Here is a 21,837-nt window from a genome sequence, read left to right on the forward strand (position 1 = left end):
CTTCCCCATGCCTTCTGAACAGGGATTACAGGCACAGGCTACTGAACCTGGTTTAAAGTGCTTTTAAATTCAGTGAACACAGGCTAACCATGGGTTTTGGGGACTCTACTGCAAGCCACCTACCTGAAACCCACAGAAAACAATTTCAACACAGTAATAATGAACTCTACCTTCCTAAAACCCTTAGTAATCAACTTCCCAGGAGGACTTCAACCCCATCTCATCCAGGTAGCTGAGGATGGAGATAAGACGTACCTGCTTATACAGCCAGCCGCGCCTGACCACAGGCGCATTAGGATTCCTCTTAATCGAATTGGACCTTTTTCCAAAATTATGAACCTTTTTGGAGGCCCGTGACGTCTAAACAGAAAAAACAAAAAAACAAACAAACAAACAAAAAAAACAAAACAGGACAGAACATGTAGTATTAAGGGCTGGAGCTTTAATATCGTCTTCATTTTAATAATTTTTATCTTTTTCCATATTTCTTTGTTATTTTCAGGAAAAATTACAATTCCAGTTTTGCTGGCTTATGCCAAGTATAAGAAATATATACAAAGAAAGGTGATTTCTAGGGCTATTTTCTGATTTTCAACAAGACTTTCAGTCTTGTTGACTCAATAGAATGTCCATTCCCTCATACAAACGTCCATAATGTTTGCAAAATTACTCACTATTTCAGCTCAAAATCTAGAAGAAATGTTGGTCATTAAAATTTTATTATATATATTTGAATCTATTCTTTATGTGTATTTCCACCAATATAATTAGTTCCATGCAATAATAAAAATGTAATTATTATTCTCTACTTCCAATGTTCAGTCTGTGATGAGTAATAGCAATAGATACAAACTAGTCCACGTAACTGATTAAGCACAAGTAGAATCACTTACCCTGCCCACAGGGCTCATAGGATGCGCTGCATAGTCTGAGGCCATGTTGTAGTTGGAAGCTTCATTTATCATACTTATGGGTCTCTCCTTCTTTTCTTCAGATGTCATGGTTGCAACAGTCCTGAAAAAATACCAATGCTACAGCCTGCTGTCTATGCGAACTGCTTCACAGCAGGGCCTCCCTAAGGGATAAAGCTTCCCTTCTTTTAAATAGTGACAGTAGGTACCATAAAGTAATATTTCACCACTTAAAAAAAAAAAACAACACTTCTACTTCTAGTTCAATGTAAGTCGGTACCATACTTCAATAGGCATTATTGCTGATACTCTTCTTGGTCCCCCAACTGAAAAATTTAAAAAAAAAAAGAAAAGAAAATCAAATTACAAGGGTTTGAGCCATGTGACACAAATCACGAGGCACTGAGCTCAATTCTATATACCTGCAAGTACACACACACACACAATTACAATGTTGGTTATTCTAACATTAGATATAACTAATAGCTATGGATAGTTTTATGCCATATAATGGTAGAAAATGGAGGAGCAGATATGGCAAAAAACAAACAAAAATTTATAGAAAATGGTTAATTATCACAGCCCCAAAATGAAGGGTAAGAAAACAGTTCAATTCAGTTGAACAAAGTTTGTAGGTTTCTTCAGCCTGACATCCTGAGCTGTAGAGCTGACAGACAGAAATTAGGTTCTCATGAAACAGCTTCTAAAATTATATTTCTCAGGAAAAAAATTAGATCATGTTTCTCTGTTGTGGTAAAGAGCTGACACTGTTATATTTGACCACACAGGTTCGGATAAAACTGTTCTGACTGCACTATATTAAACTCAGGTTACAGCAATCCCATGCAACCCCACTCTGATGCAGGCACTCCATGAAAATCTACTTACTGGTCATTCACAACAAATATACAATTGTCCTGGGACGGCTGTCCTGTGACTGGATGCTTACAGGTCACTTTCCGTTCATTATGGCTAAAAAAAACAAAAACAAAAACAAAAAAAAAAAACAAAAAAAAACCATGAAGCTCCTTCTACAGTCATAAATGTTTTTCTAATATTTTAGTAGCAAAGCACCTACTTTCAAATTCAGACATTAGCCCCTGAGCAAATACATGCAGAAGTACAGCTCACAGTTAAAGTACCATGGAACCCACCCCCTTATTTGGTCTGAGACTTCAGCCCTATTCCCCCAATATTTCATAAACAAAGTCCAGTTGACCAGGACAGTTTCTACTATATCTTATACATCACAGGAAAGACACGAACAGAAAGAATGAGCATTTATCAGAGTTTACTGGGGCTCAACTCTGGCACATTTTAGAGAGCGAACATTGAGTCATGATGGCCCAATGCTGAACACTGCAAGGACATTAGCACACGAAATTCCTGGAACACTAACATAAGGTGGCACATTTACATTAATTTATCCTTTGCCAGTTTCACACATGGATACTACATTTGGTCACTCACCAGTCTCACCCTCTCTCACCCCATCTGTGCTAACATACAGATACCCAGCTGGCCTTGTGCGGGGTAGCAGGCCTCCAGCTAGTGGGGACGGTTATGATCCTCATCAAAGGCGGGCAGAGAAGTCAATGACCTCCAGGTCCCCTCCCACTCCTGCCAAATGAGTCTTCTGCCTATCTGAAAACTGCACGGTCACACTGTATTTGCCATTCTTTCTCATAGCTCATCAGCTTTGCCCTGGTCAGGAGTTTACTTCCACAGGCTCAAAACCAGACCAAGAATAACCTCAGTTTAGCTATAGTGTGTGCTTGGCAATGTCTTCTACAGAGGTTCATATCCTGGAGAATGAACTTAGCATACCACAAATCTTGTGTTCACTTACACATTTTTTTTTAATTTCCCTATGGAAACTCCACAAATACAGAAAGCTGTATCTAGTACACTTTTAGTTTATTGGTTATTTATGAAACACACCCATACCAAATGAAACAACTTCATATTTAGTTCCAGACAGTCGTTCTAATGCTCACTCACTGAAGCCCTTCCTAAGATGCTCACCTCTTTAGACTGTAGTTCCATTTCATATCACAGCACCCTCTGCATTTACTAATGGGTAAAACTGTACCGTCAGCTCCATGAGACTTTATCTTTATTCCTGTGCCACTAAGGAAAGTTTAGTTATTTCTAAACCATTTTCTCTGGGCTTGTCACTGCCTGATTCACTGTTTCTCCATCTCTCTCTCTCTCTCTCTCTCTCTCTCTCTCTCTCTCTCTGTGTGTGTGTGTGTGTGTGTGTGTGTGTGAGAGAGAGAGAGAGAGAGAGAGAGCTGGGGTTATTGGCATTACTCAGTTATACCTAGCATTTATACGTGTGCTTTGAGAACTCATGCACACAGAACAAGTACTCTTAGCCCCCAGCCACGTCCTCAGCCTCAGTACATTTAAATTCTGGGCATGCTTGAGGCTCTAGGCTTGATCCCTAGGTACCCCTCAAATAACAAACAAAACAAAACTCAGATCTCTTGTCAAGAGATCTGAAAGTGAAAAAAAGATACCTTTTTTTTTTTTTTTTGTATGTTGCTTAAATGTAAGTTTATGTTTCTAACAGAGTCTTACAATAGGGATAAGATTCAGGTCTTGAAACAAAACATCCCTATAATCAGGGAGTTAATGAGTTCCCTCTTGTGTTGAGATCCATAACAGCAAGGGAGGAAAGCCACGCTTTTCTAAAGGTGATGATAGGTACTTCCTACTCTTCCATGTTTCCCTTTAAAATGTATTTGAAGAACAAGATGAGGAGCTCTCAGTGGCGGTGCTGTCATTGGGGGTGGTGGTAGTGGTGGTGGTGGTGTATGTATCTACCAGAAGACATCTTCCAAACATTCCAAGTGCAGGCTGTTAGTGCAATCTACTGGGTGGAGCCCACAGTATGCTCAACGCTTTATTATGTGCCGGAGACTGGTCCACATGAAAGCTACCCTAAAAAGTCCCCTGCTGAGGGAGGGAAGCCTGTCTTGCACAGCCACAGCTTTTGACAGTGAGCTACACTAAGTGGGAAGTATGTCTTCACTCTCCTGCATTTCTCCAAACACAACAGAATGATACAAACATTCCTATGAAAATACCACACAGCCACATGTGTAACAGAAGGTAAAAAAACCATACACTTCAAATATAAACTCATTAAAATCATGAGATGAGATAGAAAGCTTTTCTGCTAATGACTGCATGTTGAATTTCTAGTTGTTTAAAAAAAAAAAAAACATTTATTGTTATGTGCCCATGAATATGGAGGTCATAGGGCAACTTGTAGGAACTGATTCTTTCCTTCCACCATGTGGGTCCAGGGATTGAATTCAGATTCTCAGCCTTGGTAGCAGGTGCTTTGACGCACTGAGCCAACTCCCAGGCCCAGAATTTCTACTTTTTAAAAATGATACAAGCCAGAATAACTGAAGGGACAACCTCATCCTTCAGACCACTAACAAATGAAAAGCATTGTTATATTTGCTGCTCTGCAGTGAGGCCCACACTGTCTAGATCTTTAGAGGGTAAACACCAACTGAAAATAGCAGATATACATGCTACATGTTAGTATATAATCATTTCTTTGAATCAAATATAGGGATGGCTATTTCCCATATTGGGTGTTGGAGTGGTGGTGCCTGTCTAGCCAGTATGAGGTCCTAGGTTCAATCCCTATGGCTTCATATCTTTATTGCTTGCCTTGTGCTTTTTACTTGGTACCATATTTGGCCTAAATTGGCCACCATGTCCCTGTATCATGCATACAGACTGTAAGTTCAGAGTGCAGTTTTTCTTGGCATTTACTTTTCAGGTTAGCCAATGCTCCACAGCTATTCTTCTTTACAGTCCTGTCAGTCAAACAGACCAAAGTCCACACCTAACTCAGTAACAACAGAAATAACAGCACAGACATAAGCCTACACAAACCACACAATCAAGACACATGACTTTATCTATAACCCATATGGAGGAAAAGAAATAAATGAGATACTGTAGTATCTAGGAAAGAAAAGGGAAAGGCTTTCCTTAGACATATCAGCTTTCCATATGTAAAGAAAATGCCCATGCTAGCAGACTACAAACACTGCATGTTCTATACGGTAAAAGAAGGCGGTTTTACTAATATTTTCCTTTGTGAAGTTTTGCAAATTCAGGAAGATGATTTAACTTGAATATAAGATTTCTTGAGGTTTTCCTCATAGTCTCAAAAATCGTTGCAATATTTTAACCAGTAACCATATTCTGGCTATTCTTCGTACTGTAACTGTTTCCTGTATAAACATTTGCTTATTATATTAGTATAAAAATATTTCATGGTATGTTTGTCTGATTTCTGTGACTATTAACAAAGTGATTGCTAATTAATAGAAAAACTTTATTCTTGCCCATTCTTGCACTATTCTTACACTATTGCCTTTTAATAGTGCCATTCTAGGGACCAAGTCTTTAACATATGGGCCTCTGAGGGACTACACAAATATAGTATGTGGTGAATTTTAGTGACTAATATAAAGTAGATTCATTTTTCCCTTTTAAGAAGTAAATATTGAAACCAGTACTAATATGTTGCAATAACAGCTAATATGATTTTTTGGAATGTAGACTACAACCAAATGAAGCAAGCTTATTAGGCAGTGATTTATATAACCCACTATGAAAAAGTTTTCAAAAAGCATGTGTTTTAGAAAACTGTCCAAAAGATTTTGTTTTTCATTAAGCTCAGATGTGATCCCACATGACCTATGAATCATCTGAGGGAAAGAGAAAAGGATCTCGCAGGGAGGCTTGGCAGCTGAAGCTGGCAGCTCTTCTGGCAGGCCTCTAACAAAGCCAGCACCATGCCTTGGACTTTTACAAGGACCCAGCCACATGCCTGCAACAGTGTGAGCAGGAGGCAGAAGGCCTATGGGAACCACAGAAGCTGCTGCGTTTCCCAGGTAGGTAAGAAACATGCAGCCAGCAGCTCAGACGTGTGCTTGCAACTCATTTGAGCACACGTCTACTCAGCTGAAAAGACCACCAGAGTCCATACGTTTTTCCAGTTGAGTTTATAGCTCCAGGACGCAACAGGACACCACAGGCTTGGTTACCACCATACTCTCTGGCTTGATCCAAAGCTGGAGAGGTTTTTGTCAGTAGAAGTCATATAGTAACTGCCACCATCGGCACTCAGTCACATGTAATTAGCTTTAAAAACATGCCTGTAGCAGCCAGTTGGTTATTAAATTGATGAATTCTATGCTGATTCAAAATGATGTTTATATTATTATTAAATGGAAAATTCACTAATGCTTTATATAGCAAGCTACTTATTTTCATTTTAATAAACAGAAAGAAAATCTTATTTTAAAAATCTGGCGGATACAATGACTATTTTAGCAACTTATTTACAAACTAAAAATATGCTGGCAGAGAAAACTGGACCTACAATTAAAAGTCAGTATTTTAGGAACGAAAGAGAAGAAACCAGAAGCCCCCTGATTTTCTTAAGAGAAACCCAATGCTTAAGCCTTGGTTATGTGGGAAAAGAACTGCACGGTTAGCAATGAGAAAGATTTAATTGTTTAAAAACATGAGAAGTATACATTTCCTGTCCCCACATTCAGTTCTAAATGCCACTTGCAACTCAGCCTTAAATGTTTCCAGACATCCTGCTTAGCCTCAGGGATTCTTCTCAGGGCTTAACCCTTTATCTTCTACCCTTTCTTCACATCTAGAGAAGAGATCAAATCAGGTGTCTTGAGAGAAAAGAGGGAGACCATGCCTGTAGAGACTTAATTTTGTTCTTCACAGGCAGAAATCAGTGGTGACACTCTCACGGTGACAGTCCGGCTTATGGGACCCATGGTGTATTGCTGTACTAGGGACCTGGCCTGACAGTCCTCACAGTGTGCCTCTCTGAAGTGAGATTATTGGTTACACTGCATAAGTAGGTCAGCCCACTCACCACATTCACCAAGTTCCTGGAACAGGGAAGAAAGAGGTGCTTCCAGGCTGGGCTGCCTTCCTTTAGATGGCTAAGTTTCTTTCTCCAGTTTCCCCTTCTCTGACTTAGCAGTCACAGACATTTTGTTCTGTCCTCACCAACTGGTGCAAAGGCACCCAGAGCAGGGAGCACAATTCACTTAGAAGTCCTTCCCTTCGTCCAGTGACAGGGAGTGCTGGGCAGAGCACATGCAGTCTGGCTAGGGGGTTCCTCCAGGCTCTGCCACCAGCCTTACTGACATCGTTTCCATTTGAAGCTGTCATGAAACCTCTAATTCAATTTAAACTCAATGCCTTTCTACCTTTCTATGTTCTGAAGCTCTGTAATCACATTCCTCTCTTAGTCAGATGTTCCAATAAAAATTATCACTACAGCAGATTTAGAAACATTATGTCACATTCCCCTAGCACAGGTACCAAAGAGTACAAATGCACCAACTCTAAGGCATGCATCACAGCAACTGAAAATATGCCTCGGCCTAACCACATGAGCGGGGCTTAAAGCTGCCTGGGAAACCTTGAGGATACTGCAACTAGCCAAGAGGAAGGCAGAAAGCCCCTTAAGGACTAAAACAACAGCACCGTGAAACCGGAGAGCACACACACCAGACAACGTATAAACTGTCCTTTGAAAAACCTTTTAAAAATAAAAATAGCATGCACATTACATATACCTATAAAAATAAACACTTATAATAGATTTGAAATAACTCTGAACTAACTCAAGAATAATTCAATTAGCACCAAGCTAGTTAAAGACAAAATGTTCTTGTCACATCTACCTGGGTGTCACAACAGGGTCATATCTTCAGACCACTTGGTAAATTAAAGGCAAAAAAGACTAAAATAAATTTAACCTATCTTCTCACCTATAGGTAACTTGTGCTGAATTTGACTTAGGGCATTTATCTTACTGAAAATTATACCTAGCATTGTATGATGAAGAGAGAAATAGGAATTTAAGATGTACATAAAAATTTAAAGTAATTTTGTGCCAAATGTAAAGGTACTAAGCCATGTTAACTTGGGTAGTGGCTAGAAATCTTCCTATGAGAGCAGACAGCCTGTAATATCTCAACCATGGCTGCAGCAAAGCCGGGCATCCTTTTTCCCTTACAGGATGGAGTCAGGGTCTACACATTCATAGAACAGCTTTACCAGAGCCACACCCACTGAGGTGCCACATTCAGAGCAGCTTACCTACTTCTTAAATGTTAATTTGTAAATTACCAAATACATTTCTGTATCTATACCATGTTTATCTGATCCCAAGATATTTTACAAATCGCTTCAATCTACTCACTGTCTCCTATCCATTCTTCATGTACCACAACTGTAAAATGAACATCAAAGAAAAACAGCAACCCTCCTCCCCTTTCTGGAAGGATAAAGTGTTAGTAGCAGCATGGTATATTAATGAGTGTAAAATGGTCCTTACCACATAGACCTGAATTAGGATGTGCTAGAAGAATTAGCTACTGAAAACAAGTACAGCTGGGTACTTCCTTACTTTAAAAAATTGCTGGCTACTGCCACCATCTTTAATATGAAGTAAAAAGACACAGACAACTATAATTTAGTGACAAGGAACACTAATAATATGGCCTATGCTTAAAATTTATTGTTGAATGATCTAGAGTGGAAAAAGCACATACAAAGCCACATAGCAAAACCAAAAATGATTACAGGGTATATTACAGTGGTTTAAAGAACTGTTCGAAAAATGGCAAAGAAACTTATACAAAAAATATTGTCACAAAAGTCCCAGGGTAGGTAGGAATTTTTAAAACAAAATTCAGAACCTCAACTAGAAACATACACAAACAGGCAAAAATATTCCATTTGTATTTAAAAACAATAATGTGCCATTAAAAATATATAACCTATAATTTCATGAGTTCAGACATCTCTACCACTCCCCAAAGAATACTAATTAGTAATATTCAGTAGCAACATAGACTAAATAGACATTTACTGTACCAGTGGAGAGGAAGCCAACAGCAAGCTAGAAAAAGGCAAGTTCAGGCGTTAGTTCCTAGACATATCACTTTAGACATGTAATCTACCTCTAACTTACATGTAAACTACCATACAGTTTGAAGTAGCCCAATAGTTTTATTGTACATGAAGCATTGTTTTTAAGAGTCAAAATGACCAATGAAATAACACAATTCAAATAAAAAATCTTAGCAATTTAATTGACCTGTAATTTTACAATATTTAAAAATTTTATCTATATGCATGTTTTGCCTACTAGTATTTAAGTGTACAGTGTGCATGCAGGGCCCAGGGAGGCCAAAAGAGAAGGATGGATCCCTTAGGACTGGAGGCCCAGGTGGTCTTCAGACACACTGTGCAGATGCTGACAGCCAATCCTGGGTCCTCTGAAGGGCAGCTCATGCTCCTAACCACTGAGCCAACTCTTCAGCTTCTTCATTTACCTATTCTTCCTTCCACAGAATTTACTTATGTTTAGAAACTGCATGAGCTATCCTGTAACAATTATTTCATGAGCATAAGTCAAATAATACCCATGTGAAACAAGATCAACTTCCTTTAAAAATAAATGCATCTTTCTTTGTACAGCAAATGCTTTGTATTCATTCAACAAGCATTGGCAACACAACCTCAAATACACTAACGACTAAGAGTGACATATCTATATACAAAATATGGCCAGCAGAGGTTTGGCGTCAGCATGTACGGGTCAGTTTAGTGAACAAGTAATCCCTGCCATGTGCCATCAGGGGCAAGAAATCCAACCAGAAGAAATCCAACCCAGAAGAACTGAGTGAGGTCCACTTTCTTCAGCAGACTCACAATAGAGTGGTGACGACTAGCCACCAGGGCGGAAGTGGAAGTCCAGTTTGGGGGCTTCTGCAGGACTTGGGTCTGGGGCCACTAATTTCCAAAAGTGTGTGAAGAGAAACACACTCAGTTGTCTGGCTGAGTGGGCAGGCTTCGACCTTCACAGTAAGATGTGAAGTACAAAGAGCGAGGTAATTCTGCTCTCTCATTTGCTTAGTAACTTCAGTTATTCACACTAACATGTTACTAAGCATCTAATATGCCCAATGCTTTGCTCACCACAAGAGACAAGCTCACCACAAGAGACAAAATATATAGTTTAAGCCTGAAAAGGGCTGAGCTAGTCATCTGAGTTCACCACACTAAAGTCTTGCCGAGTCTATACTGCTCTAGGGTGAAGGAAACTTTAGGTCCATTTTAAGTCATTTCCCTACAGCTATGATTACCATCTTTTTGTCAGATTTAACTTTCTATTCAGTCAAAAAGAAGTTACAGCAGATTCTTCTCACTTGACCTCTGTTGGCACCAAGGACCTCTGATGTCATAATGTCTCAAAACCGTCTTTGTCTAAGCTGTGTTCCTCATCTGTTCCAAGGCAGCACATCATAGCAACACACTGCCTAGGCTTAAAAACACAGACTTTGCAAATGTCTTAAAATACCATGAAGTAAGTTCATGATACATTTCTAAAGGGAATAGAAATATTCACGGCTTTTCCATATACAGCAGTTCTTCAATTTTGTAGCTTTGGGCAGAATCTTAGGTGGAAGCTGAAAACTCAGCAACTTCAGGAAAACCTTGTGAATCTTACAACTGTCAAGTTAAATAAAACAAAGTTGAAACCTTAGTTTTATGCTTACAAATATGCAGTAAAATTTACTATTCTAGGAATCATAAGGTAGCAATCTAGTCCTTAAACTTGGATCTTATATAATGACATAAAATACATTATTTACATAAAAATATGTACAGCAAATCATTTTTGTCACATTAGGTTGAAACAAGAGATATTTACTAAGAATCATTGCCCTTTCCTCATACAAAACATCCATTCTTAGCAAGCTGAAAGCAAAACCACTACTGAACCTTCAAGAAAAGCATGATACTACAAGTGTCAATAAAAAAGGACTTAGATGTTCCAATATATACAACATAAACAATGAATCTATAAAACATAGACAGACAAGAAATTTAAGTAAAAGAGTTTTTTAAAAAACAACAGGAGGTTTATGCAACATAATTTTCTTATATCAATGCTTTCAAACTGAATCCATTTATATTGTAATTCAAAGAAACATGAATTGGTATTGCCAGTAAGAATATATTCTTAAATGCACACGTTTCTGAAATGACTTACAATGGAAAAAATACTGTCTCTAATATAAAATTTTTCTGCTGGTATTTTGTTCTTAAAGTTTACATTAGTAAGGATTCTTGGAATCTCACCACAGAAATAACTCCTGGAATTGAGAAACAAAAGCAATTTTAACTGTTAATTTAAACTACATTAAAAATTTAAGATATTATGTAATTAACATTACCCATAAGAATATCAGAAGAATTATTCACCTAATTCTGGGGAGGGGTACTCAACTTCTCATTTGAGTAAGGTAAAAAATTAAGTAAGGTAAACAGATTAAAAAAAAAAATCTTGGCTTTAAAGTAATTCATGTCTACGATCTATTCTTGCAGCTAGAAGTTAAGGACAGACTAAGACCTTTCCGGCCGTTGATATCTGAAAATGTTCAAGTCATTTGAAAACCAAATCCACATATTTACATGACCATAATAGTTTAGAACTATTTCGATATGCAAAGCGTCTCATAGGCACAGGGCTGCAAAGCGCCTGTTACAGGTCAGTCAATGAGAGCAAGGCAGCAGCTGTAGCAGAAACTCACCTCCTTAGTCACAACCACATCCTTCAAGACTCAGCTACATGCACCGAGGATCTGGGGTGGGAAGAGACTCAACTCCTTTGTCTCTGAGCAGCTCTCGGTGAGTCCTGTGAGGACCAAACACCAAGGAAATGCTCTGTGGCATTCAGGCTGGCCTGCCACTCTGAAGTCTGACACCACACTGACGTCACACTCTAGCCTGTCAGTGCAGCCGCAAATTAAAGCAGTTTCTCCAGGAGGAATGTATTCTGATTAAGCTTGCTTCCCAGTCAGAAAAAAAAAAAAAAAAAAAAATGGCCTAGAAGATTGGGTAAAATATCAAATATGATTACAGATGGCTTTTGAAGAAAATGCTTAGTGAAAAATTTAAAATAAATGCTCTAAATAACTAACTGGCATTTCCTGTTTGTAAGTCTATCAACTAAAAGGGTACCCCTTTTGAAATGTTTCCCTGTTGCTGCTTCCATGTCACTACTTATTGTTTCAAAATTTAACAAATCAATGTTATAAAGAAGGCAGAAACTCTTGGCTTTCCACCACCTAAAAACAACGGTAGTTGCTCAGACTATGTACTGTGTCAAGCACCTTATAAACCCATGCAGGTCTGACAAGTGGATTGATTTTGTTCTTACTTTAATGCTACTGAAGAAACTGAGGCACAAGAAAAGCTGAGTCATTTACTTGTGCTGATAAGCCCTGGAGCCATGACTGTCACCTCTGCTCAGGCATTTTATTATTGTTATGTTAATGATCAGAAGACACTCTTGTGAAGGCCGCCTGGAGACCACAGTTAGGACTATATTCCCAGGGGCTGTCACTGCTGTCTCACAACAGCACCAATGCTCCCAATTTCCATTCTTTCATGACTTCCTACCAGTTAGCTAAACCTGTGCACTACTAGATACTTATTTTTGATTCGATTCCATTGCTCCACCAGTCTGTTTCTACGCAGTATCAGCTTTTTATTACTGTTGCTCTATAGTACAGCTTGAGATCAGGGATGGAGATACCTCTAGAAGATCTTTTATTATACAGGATAGTTTTAGCTATTCTGGGTTTTTTTGTTTTTGTTTTTTTTTTTTTTCATTTGAAGTTGAACATTTTTCTCTCAAGCTCTGTAAAGAATTGTGTTGCTATTTTGATGGAAACTGCATTGAATCTGTAGATTGCTTTTGGTAAAATGGCCATTTTTATTATGTTAATCCTACCGATCCATGAGCATGGGATCCATGTGCATTTCTATCTTCTGATATCTTCTTCAATTTCTTTCTTCATGGACTTGAAGTTTTTTTCATACAAGTCTTTCACTTGCTTGGTTAGAGTTACACCAAGATACTTTATGTTTTTTATGGTTATTATGAAGGGTGTTGTTTCTTTAATTTCTTTCTCAGCCCTTTTGTCTTTTGTATATAGGAGGGCTACTGATTTTTTTGAATTAATTTTATATCCAGCCACTTTGCTGAAGGTGTTTATCAGCTGTAGGAGTTCTCTGTTAGATTTTTTTGGGTCACTCATGTATACTCATCGTATCATCTGCAAACAGCGATACTTTGACTTCTTCATTTCTGATTTGTATCCCCTTGATCTCCTTTAGTTGTCTTATTGTTCCAGCTAGGACTTCAAGGACTATGTTGCAGAGATATGGAAAGAGTGGGCAGCCTATACCACTCCTGGGCATATACCTGAAAGATGCTCTAACATGCTCAATCATATTCATAGCAGTTTTATTCATAATAGCCAGAATCTGAAACAACCTAGATGTTGCTCAACCAAAGAGTGGATACAGAAATTGTGATACATTTACACAAAATACTACTCAGGTTTTAAAAACAAGGAAATCATGAAATTTGCAGCAAATGGATAGAACTAGAAAAGATCATCCTTAGTGAGGTAACCCAGAAGCAGAAAGACATGCATGGTATATACTCACTTTTAAGCAAGATATTAGCCATATATATAATATAGTATAACCATACTAAAACTCACAGACCTAAAGAAGCTAAATAACAAGTAGGACCCTAGGGAGGATATTTAATTCACATTCAGAAGGGCAAACAGGATAAATACTGGAAGTGGTAAAAGAGCGGGAACAGGATGGGAGCTTATCATAAATATCCTCTGAAAGACTCCACCCACCAGGGGATAGAAGCAGATGCTGAGACTCACAGTCAAACTTTGGGCAGAGTACAGGGAGTCTTATGGAAGAAGTGGGAGACAGATGGACCTGGAGGGGACAGGAGCTCCACAAAGAGACCAACAAAACCAAAAACTCTGGGCCCAGGGGGGCCTGCAGAGACTGATGTACCAATCAAGTAAATCAAGTACCATGCATGGAGAGGACCCAGACCCCCTGCTCAGATGTAGCCCATAGGCAGCTCATTCTCCATGTGGGTTCACTAGTAAGGGGCACAGGGACTGTCTCTGACATGAACTCGGTTGCCTGCTCTTTGATCACTTTCCCCTGGAGGGGTGGCCTTCCCAGGTCACAAAGATGACGAGACTTGATAGGCTAGGGTCTGATGATAGGGGTGGAAGACTGCCCCTTTCAGTGGACTAGGGAATGGGGGAAGAGGGAGGTAAAAAGGGAGGGACCAGGAGGAGATGAGGGAGGAGGCTACAATTGGGATATATAGTGAATAATTGTAAAAAATTAAAAATATACTTATTTTCAATTTCTTGCTATAAACAAGAAAAAAAATAGCATTGGCTATCATAGTGTACTTTGTTGTTGTTGTTCATTTACTGTTTTTGTTTTTCCAGACAGGGTTTCTCTGTGTAGTCTTGGATGTCTTGGACTTGCTTTGTAGACCAGGCTGGCTTCAAACTCACAGAGATCCACCTCCCACAGTGCTGGGATTATAGGCCTGCTCCACCACACCCGGGTTTGTTGTGCTTTCTGTGTTTAACTGCATGGGATAGTTCCTAGATTCAGAATGGGTATCAAAGTGTGCAGAGCTTTACGTTTAATTTATATGTCTTCCATAAAAGGTCAACAATTTATAGCTGTACTCTGGTGCACTCCGTTTCTTCTCTCCCTGTAGCCTGGCCCAAGCTCAAGGCTGGCAACCATTTTTCTTCTATGCAAACCAAACAGAGCAGATGTGCTGTGCAACCACACTGTGGCCTGAGCACATGCTGGCTGCAGGAAGGAGTCCAGCTTAATTAGTGGGCAAAAGCACACCAGCCTGGAGTCACGTGTTGCATTCTTCAAGTTCAGCCTTCTCAACAGTTCTCTGACCACACAGGGTCACCTACCTTCAGCTTTGTCTTATTGAAAACAAGTCTAACAATGTAACCCTATGGGCTTTTTGTGAGAATGACAAAACTCAAAAGCTGACTTATTTAATGGCTAACTGTATTTCTTCTATAACGCATGCCTCTGTCACAAGATGGTAATTTATACGTGAATGAGCAACCCATTTTACCAAATATGCTGTAAATATCTTGTCAGAATGCTAATGGGATAATACTTTTCAAATATGTTAATTGGAGCTATGTTACAACCAAATCTCACACACAACCTAATTGGTGCTAAAGCATTCCTTCTCTATGAAACTGCTATAACAAAAATTAAAACCAGAGGACAAAATTGCTTCATTATGCAGTCTGAAATACAAGAAAGCAGGCCAACAGTATGCTAAAACCAGAAGGTTATACATATGGCTCATAATCCTATCTTCCTTTTTTAGGTTAAGATTTTGCTGATTTCAATTATATTCAACTTAAACTTTTTATACTAATAAAGAAAACAGTCTCCAGCTGGGCCAGTCATTGATTGGTCGTTCCTTGATCTCTGCTCCATATTTATACCTGCACTGCTTAGAGGCAGGACAGATTTTGGAACAAAGGTTTTTGTGAGTAGTCTGGTGTCCCCTCCCTCCACTGGAAGTCTCACCTGGCTCTGGGCAGTGACTTCTTCAGATGCCATGTCCCCCACTGGTAGAGTTCTCAGCCAGGGTCATCCCATATACTCCCTGAAGCCTTCCCTGTCCCAGAGGTGCTCCTGAAAAGGAGGGCTACTGATTTTTTAGTTAATTTTGTATCCAGCCACTTTGCTAAAGATGTTTATCAGCTATAGGAGTTCTCTGGTAGAATTCAGAAGGTCACTTATGTACATTATCATGCTACCTGCAAATAGCAATACTTTGACTTTTTCCTTTCAGATTTGTATCCTGATTTCCTTTAGTTGTCTTGTTGCTCTAGCTAGAGCCTTAACTACTAAATTGAAGGTAAATGGAGAGAATGAACACCCTTGTCTTGCCCCTGATTTTAGTGGAATTATCTTACAATCCTTTCCATTTACTTTGATGTTGGCTATTTGCTTGCTGTATATTGCCTTTATTGTATTTAAGTATGTGCCTTGTATCCCAGATCTCTCCATTACTTTTAACCTGAAGGGGTGTTGGATTATGTCAAAGGCTTTTTCAGCATCTAGTGAGATAATCATACATTTTTTTCTTCTTTCAGTTTATTTATACAGCGGACTACATGAGACCTACCCCATAGGAGAGAGCCAATGCCTGACACTATTAATAATACTCTGCTATGCTTGCAGACAGGAGCCTACCATAACTGTCTTCTGAGAGGCTTCATCTAGCCTCTGAGGGAAACAGACAAAGAGACCCACAGCCAACCAATAGGTGGAGCTTGGGGAACCTTGTGGAAGAGTTGGGGGAAGGACTGAAGGAGCCTGAGGGATTAAGGCCACCACAAGAAGACCTACAGAGAAACTAACCTAGGCCCATGGGGGCTCAGAGACTGAACCACCAGCCAGTGAGGATGCATGGGCTGGACCTAGTCCCCTCACACATATGTAGCAGATGTGCAGCTTGTTCTTCATGTGGGTTGCCTGCCTTTTGATCACTTTCACAAGGTTGGGCTGCCTTTCTGGCCCATGTGGGAGAGAGGATGTGCCTAGTCCTGTTGTGACTTGATGTGCCAGGGCTGATTGGTTTCCATTAGGAAAGCTCCCTTCTCTGAGGATAAAAGAATGGGGGTTTGGGGGAGGGATATAAGGGTGGGACTGTTAGGAGAGGAGGAAGGGGAGCTGCGATTAGGCTGTGAATTGAATAAAATAAAAATAAGGTAAGAAAGTATGAAATATTTATTATTAGCAGAAAACTAAAGCTGAACAGCTACCCATATTTGCAACAAATCCTTCAGGTCTTTACTTGTTTTTGTGTATTTCTGGCATGTTAAGTACATAGTGCACAGGAATTTTTATTGATTCTTCTGGGGAACAGACTTAGATTTATGTTTGAATACAGTTATGTGTAACAGGGATTCATAAACTTCTAAATGGATGCTTTATAAACATTCAAGAAACTTTTTCAAAAATAAGAGAATAACTGTGTAAGAGGGGGAAAAAAAGAAAAAAAAATCCCACTCTCAGAAACGTCAAAAAGAAGTCAATAAAACTTCATGCACAATGCCCAAAGGCAAAGGAAGGACAATCTCTTTAAATAGCACAAATCATATTAACTTACAAACAGAAAGAGATGCTGAAAATATAGAAGTCCTCTTTTCTTTTCCTTTGAGACAGGATCTCTTTCTATAGCCCTGGCTGTTCTCCCTCTGTAGACCAGGCTGTCCTCAAACTCAGAGATCCAACTGTCTTTGTCTCCCAAGTGCTGGGATTAAAGGTGTGCACCACCAAAGCACAGCTAAAATGCTTAATATCGTCTCATGGCAATTAGACTTTCTATTATCTAATGAAGACTTCCACAATCAGGACAGCTTTGTAATGAGGAGCCTTCTTAAATTCATTAAGCCAAATGGGATGATGCGTGTTTATACCCCGACATTTAGGGCAGAGAGGTAAAGGTTAGCTGTGGCTACACAGTGAGACTCCTGGCGATTGCTGGACTTAGTTATCAGAATGACTCCACTGAGAGATGTCTAGTATTGCAGAAGCACAACCTTGGGTATGTTTGGGGGCATTTCTAAAAAGAACTGGCATGTGGGAAAGTGGGGATGGAGAAAGATCTACCACGACTATAGGTGGAGATTCTATGGATATGATTAAGAGGAGGAAACCAGGGTATATGCAGGCTCTAGTCTTCCTAAGTGAGTGTGTGATCACTGTTGCTATCCATCACCTATGGACATCAGGCTCCAGCTTCGCCAGCTTTTCAATGTGGACTCAGCACTAGGGATTCTCCAATGTGCAGGTAGCCATTATATAGCTACCCCGCCTTCTATTATGTAAGCCACTCTAATAAATCCCCTGTAGTACACATTCTCTCCCTTCCTCTCCCCCTCCACCCATCCCACTTTTTCTTTTAGTTCTGATTTTCTAGAAAACTTTTACAATTTGGTACCAGGAATGGGAATTCCTCAATTCCTGAAACTCCAAGCCACTTTAACCTTCTTGTTAATACTGCTTGATTCTCTTTAATGGCTTCTTTGACTGCAACTTTAAATAAGCTACTTTTCTGGCCAAACTGCATGTTTCCCCACATATTTCTGCTCTGTGTTTTAAAAGCCCCTGATTCTCACTGTGAACTTGGCTAAAAGCAGGTAGCACTAACATGGTACAGCCTGAATGCTACACGGTTTGAAGGCTCCTTTATTCAACTAATTAGCTCATCATTTTTCAATTTATATTCTCTCAAGGTTTCAGGACATGCATAAAACTACAGACAGGATCTTTACTAGATTATAACAGGAGTGGTTTCCAGTCCAATTTCTTATAGTCATTTTTCCCTTCTAAACCTCAGAGAACAATCTTTACAGTGCATCTCTAGGGTTCTGGTTTTCCAAACTCCCACAAGAAAGGCCCACTTAGCTCTGCTGAAAGCATTCTAGGCGTGCTCTAGTCTGCTTTTCCAAACTCTTTCACATTCATCTCATTCACAAGTTCTCAAAACTTAATAATTACACTGTCAGATTTAGTTACAGCAACTTTGCTCCCCTGGTACCAATTTTCTCCATCGGTTATTTCTGCATGGTTCCGGCACAGTATCTGACAAAGTCAACTCAAGGGAGGATAGATTCATTTTCAGTTATTTGCATCCCATCATTGCAGGGATGTCAAGCCCAAGCAGCTCACTTCATCAAGGGAGGACTATGTATTAGAGGCTGATCACACCACAGCAGACCAGAGAGCAGAGGGAATGCTAAACTGGAACCAGGAACAAAGCATAGCTGTCAAAGGACCACCTCCTAAAGGTTCCAGGGCTTTCCAAACATGGCACCATTTAGGGACCTGGGTTCAAATACATCAACACAAGAGAAGATTTCAGATTTAAAGCCATGACATCCAGCTGGGTGGTGGTGGTGCACAACTTTAATCCCAGCACTCAAGGAGGCAGAGGCAGGTGGATTTCTGTGAGTTCTGGGCCAGCCTGGTCTACTGAATGAGTCCAGGACAGCCAAGGCGACACAGAGAAACCCTGTCTCAAACAAACAAAAAACCCAACAACAACCACCACAACAAAAACCATGACATCCTATCCTGCTTTAAGTAAACAACAAAAAAAACCTGGAAACAACCACCACCAACAACCCAGATGAACAAAGTAATCTACTAAAAAAGGTTTCTATTATCCTAGCCTATCTGATTTAGATGTGACTCCATATGAAGGCAGAACTTTTAAAATGAAAACCTAGCATAGTGTTTGCAGAATCCTAAAGTGGGATGATGGCTCTACACAGCATTGCACCAAGGAAAAGAATAAAATGAATCAAAAGAGATCTGTTCAAAGAGTTTGAGAATTAGCAGGGATATTAAGAAGTGACAAGCATTTGGTTTATGGAGTTACCAGAGCCTGTAAGGTTTCTCTGGGGCTCTTCACTCATTATTCACTGTTCGTACTCCAGCACAGGAAAATTGTGGGCCCCGGGGAGTTAAAGGGAGAATAAGATAAGGTCCTTTCTTGCAAGGTCATAACAGGCCAAACTGACAGTTTGTTTAATAAGAGAAAGCAGGCTATAAACAAATCATTAAAACAGAACTTGCTTTGCAGAGTCCAGAGGAGGAAATGGCTCATGCCTGTGGATGTGTGGAAACTGCTTAACAAACTGAAGGCTAAGCGACTACGATGAAATCTGTTAGGGATAATTGTGCTGAGAGCACACATGTCAGCGGAAAATCTAAACTTCACATCTACACAAGCATCCCAATCGCAGACAAATAATTTACCTAAAGAAAAATATGATTAACAATAAAGCAGTTCTCATGTGCCTTGTGCAATTCTGTCCAGCTGGTCTCAAATACCTGCACAGATCACATTTTCTGGAAAATACCCAAGAGAAACTGTGTAGAGAGACACCTCACCACAGTGTTGGAGCTAATCAACTTCAAATCAGTGGGGAATCCTACATCTCAACTAATTCCAATTTTCTTTTCACGTAGCTCTAAAGTATATGGCAGGAGCCATGCCTCATTAAAAAGAGGGGCAGTGACATGTCTCAGTAGGGAAAGGCCACTGCCATGTAGGCCAGATGACATGACTTTAATCCTTGAAGCCCATGGCAGAAAGAGAGAATGAACTCCTCAAAGTGAGTATACATATACAAATAAAAACAAAGTATTTTTAAAAACCAAAGAGAAGGGTTACAGTTGGCTCAGTGGGTAAGAACACTGACTGCTCTAGCAGAGGAGCAGGGCTTGATTCACAGCACCCACATTGGAGCTCACAACCATCTATACGCCCAGTTCCAGAGAATCCAACCTCTTCTGGCCACTGTGGGTACCAGGCACACACATGGTAAAAAGATAATGCATATATGCAGCCAAAACACAATGTACATTAAATTCTCTCTCTCTCTCTCTCTCTCTCTCTCTCTCTCTCTCTCTCACACACACACACACACACACACACACACACACACACACACTCAAAACAGAAAGTTCAGTGAGGTTCTCCTAAGACTTTCACACCAACACACATTTCAGCATACCTAAGGCATGCCTATGAGACGATCTAGGATCCATCTGTGATACTGTCTTTTTTTCAGTACTTAAATATTATTTCAGTTCTCAGTGGTATTTCTCTTGGAAATGCCCCCTTTGCCCTTGACTTACTTGACCTATTTGGATCTTCAATATTAACTCTGCAAAAGAGAATTATTTCTGAATACTTCAATCTGAAACCAATTCCATTCATAATGTAAGGCCAATTTATTCATAATTAACATTCAAAATAGAGGTTCTTATAATGGGAAAGAAACACACCTGCTAGTCTTTTCTTCCAGTTCATAACATTCCTGTAAAACATTAAGTTTAATATGTTTCATTGGTTGGTTCCTGATTTTCAGCTCCTAGGCCATTTAATACAAACCTTTCTGATGAGAAAAATATTAGAGTGGGCTTGACTTTGTGGTACAAGTCTGTGATCTCAGCTCTCAGGAGGTGGAGACTGTCTTAAAAATCAGGAATGAAGGGGGATGGGGAAAATGACTTTCCATTTACTATTCAGGAAATATTCAAAGATGTTTTTGTGTTTCAAGCTGGTGTTCCCTTAGAGATAAAAATCTCACAAAACAGCGAACGTCTGGAGTAAGTAACTGGAAGAGATGAATGATTTAAGAATCCAACTAGTCTATAAATGCCTGCTTAGAAAGGAGCCAATTATACTGAGAAAGCCTTTATGCCACGAGACCTCCCTCCATAGGGAGTAGTAGTTATTAAAGCTTGCTTGCTTACTAACAGCGTCCAGAGCCTCTGCATTTGAGAACGTCAGCAGTGAACAAGCTGACCTTTCTAAGGCTGGCTCAGTAAGGCTCTGACTTAAAACTCTCCAAAAATTCTCTTTATTTCCTCTTCCAGTCCTTTCTAAATTCTGCTTTTTTGCATGAGATAAGTTACAACTAATTCAATTAGTTTATAAGCCATGTGCTTCACCAACTTACATTTTTCAAGCCCTGTTCCAATACTATCTTCTCAGAGCTGTTGCCGAGCTGCTAGCTGAGATTGTACTGTTATAATTGGTCAGAGTAACTACAAACTTCTATTTCAAGGTGCCTACCTATTTGGGGGTAGAATAAACTTTTCTGCATAATAAACAGTATGCACTCACGGACACTGGACTAATTCTAATCCACTTATCCAGCCATATACAAATCAAAGGGAGAGCTATGACCCAAGAGGCAGCAACTAAAACAGAACAAGACCTTGCCTGAGCATTTTCTCTAAAAGTAAGAAAAAGAAAATTGTGTCTTTCTTTGCTATCTACTTATTTAGAATGCAAGGAAGCTGCCTTAGCTTGTTTACTTCTAGACTCATTTCTGGAACTGCAGGA

General features: G+C 39.6%; 1 protein-coding gene across 7 annotated transcripts in view; it reads right to left on the reverse strand.

The window, feature by feature from the left end:
• Positions 1-21,837, reverse strand: part of Plekha5 (pleckstrin homology domain containing A5) — a 179,963-nt gene that overhangs the window by 76,702 nt on the left and 81,424 nt on the right. For all 7 annotated transcript variants that reach the window (XM_055610336.1, XM_055610323.1, XM_055610314.1 and 4 more), the window contains exons 4-6: positions 1,800-1,883; positions 894-1,014; positions 256-360 (exon numbers count right to left, since the gene is read on the reverse strand). In XM_055610336.1, the coding sequence (XP_055466311.1) occupies positions 256-360; positions 894-1,014; positions 1,800-1,883 (310 nt within the window). The remainder of the gene's footprint in view (positions 1-255; positions 361-893; positions 1,015-1,799; positions 1,884-21,837) is intronic.

Source organism: Psammomys obesus, unplaced genomic scaffold (genome assembly GCF_907164565.1).
Source record: "Psammomys obesus unplaced genomic scaffold, mPsaObe1.curated_primary_1811, whole genome shotgun sequence".
In the NCBI taxonomy this organism is placed as follows: Eukaryota; Metazoa; Chordata; class Mammalia; order Rodentia; family Muridae; genus Psammomys; species Psammomys obesus.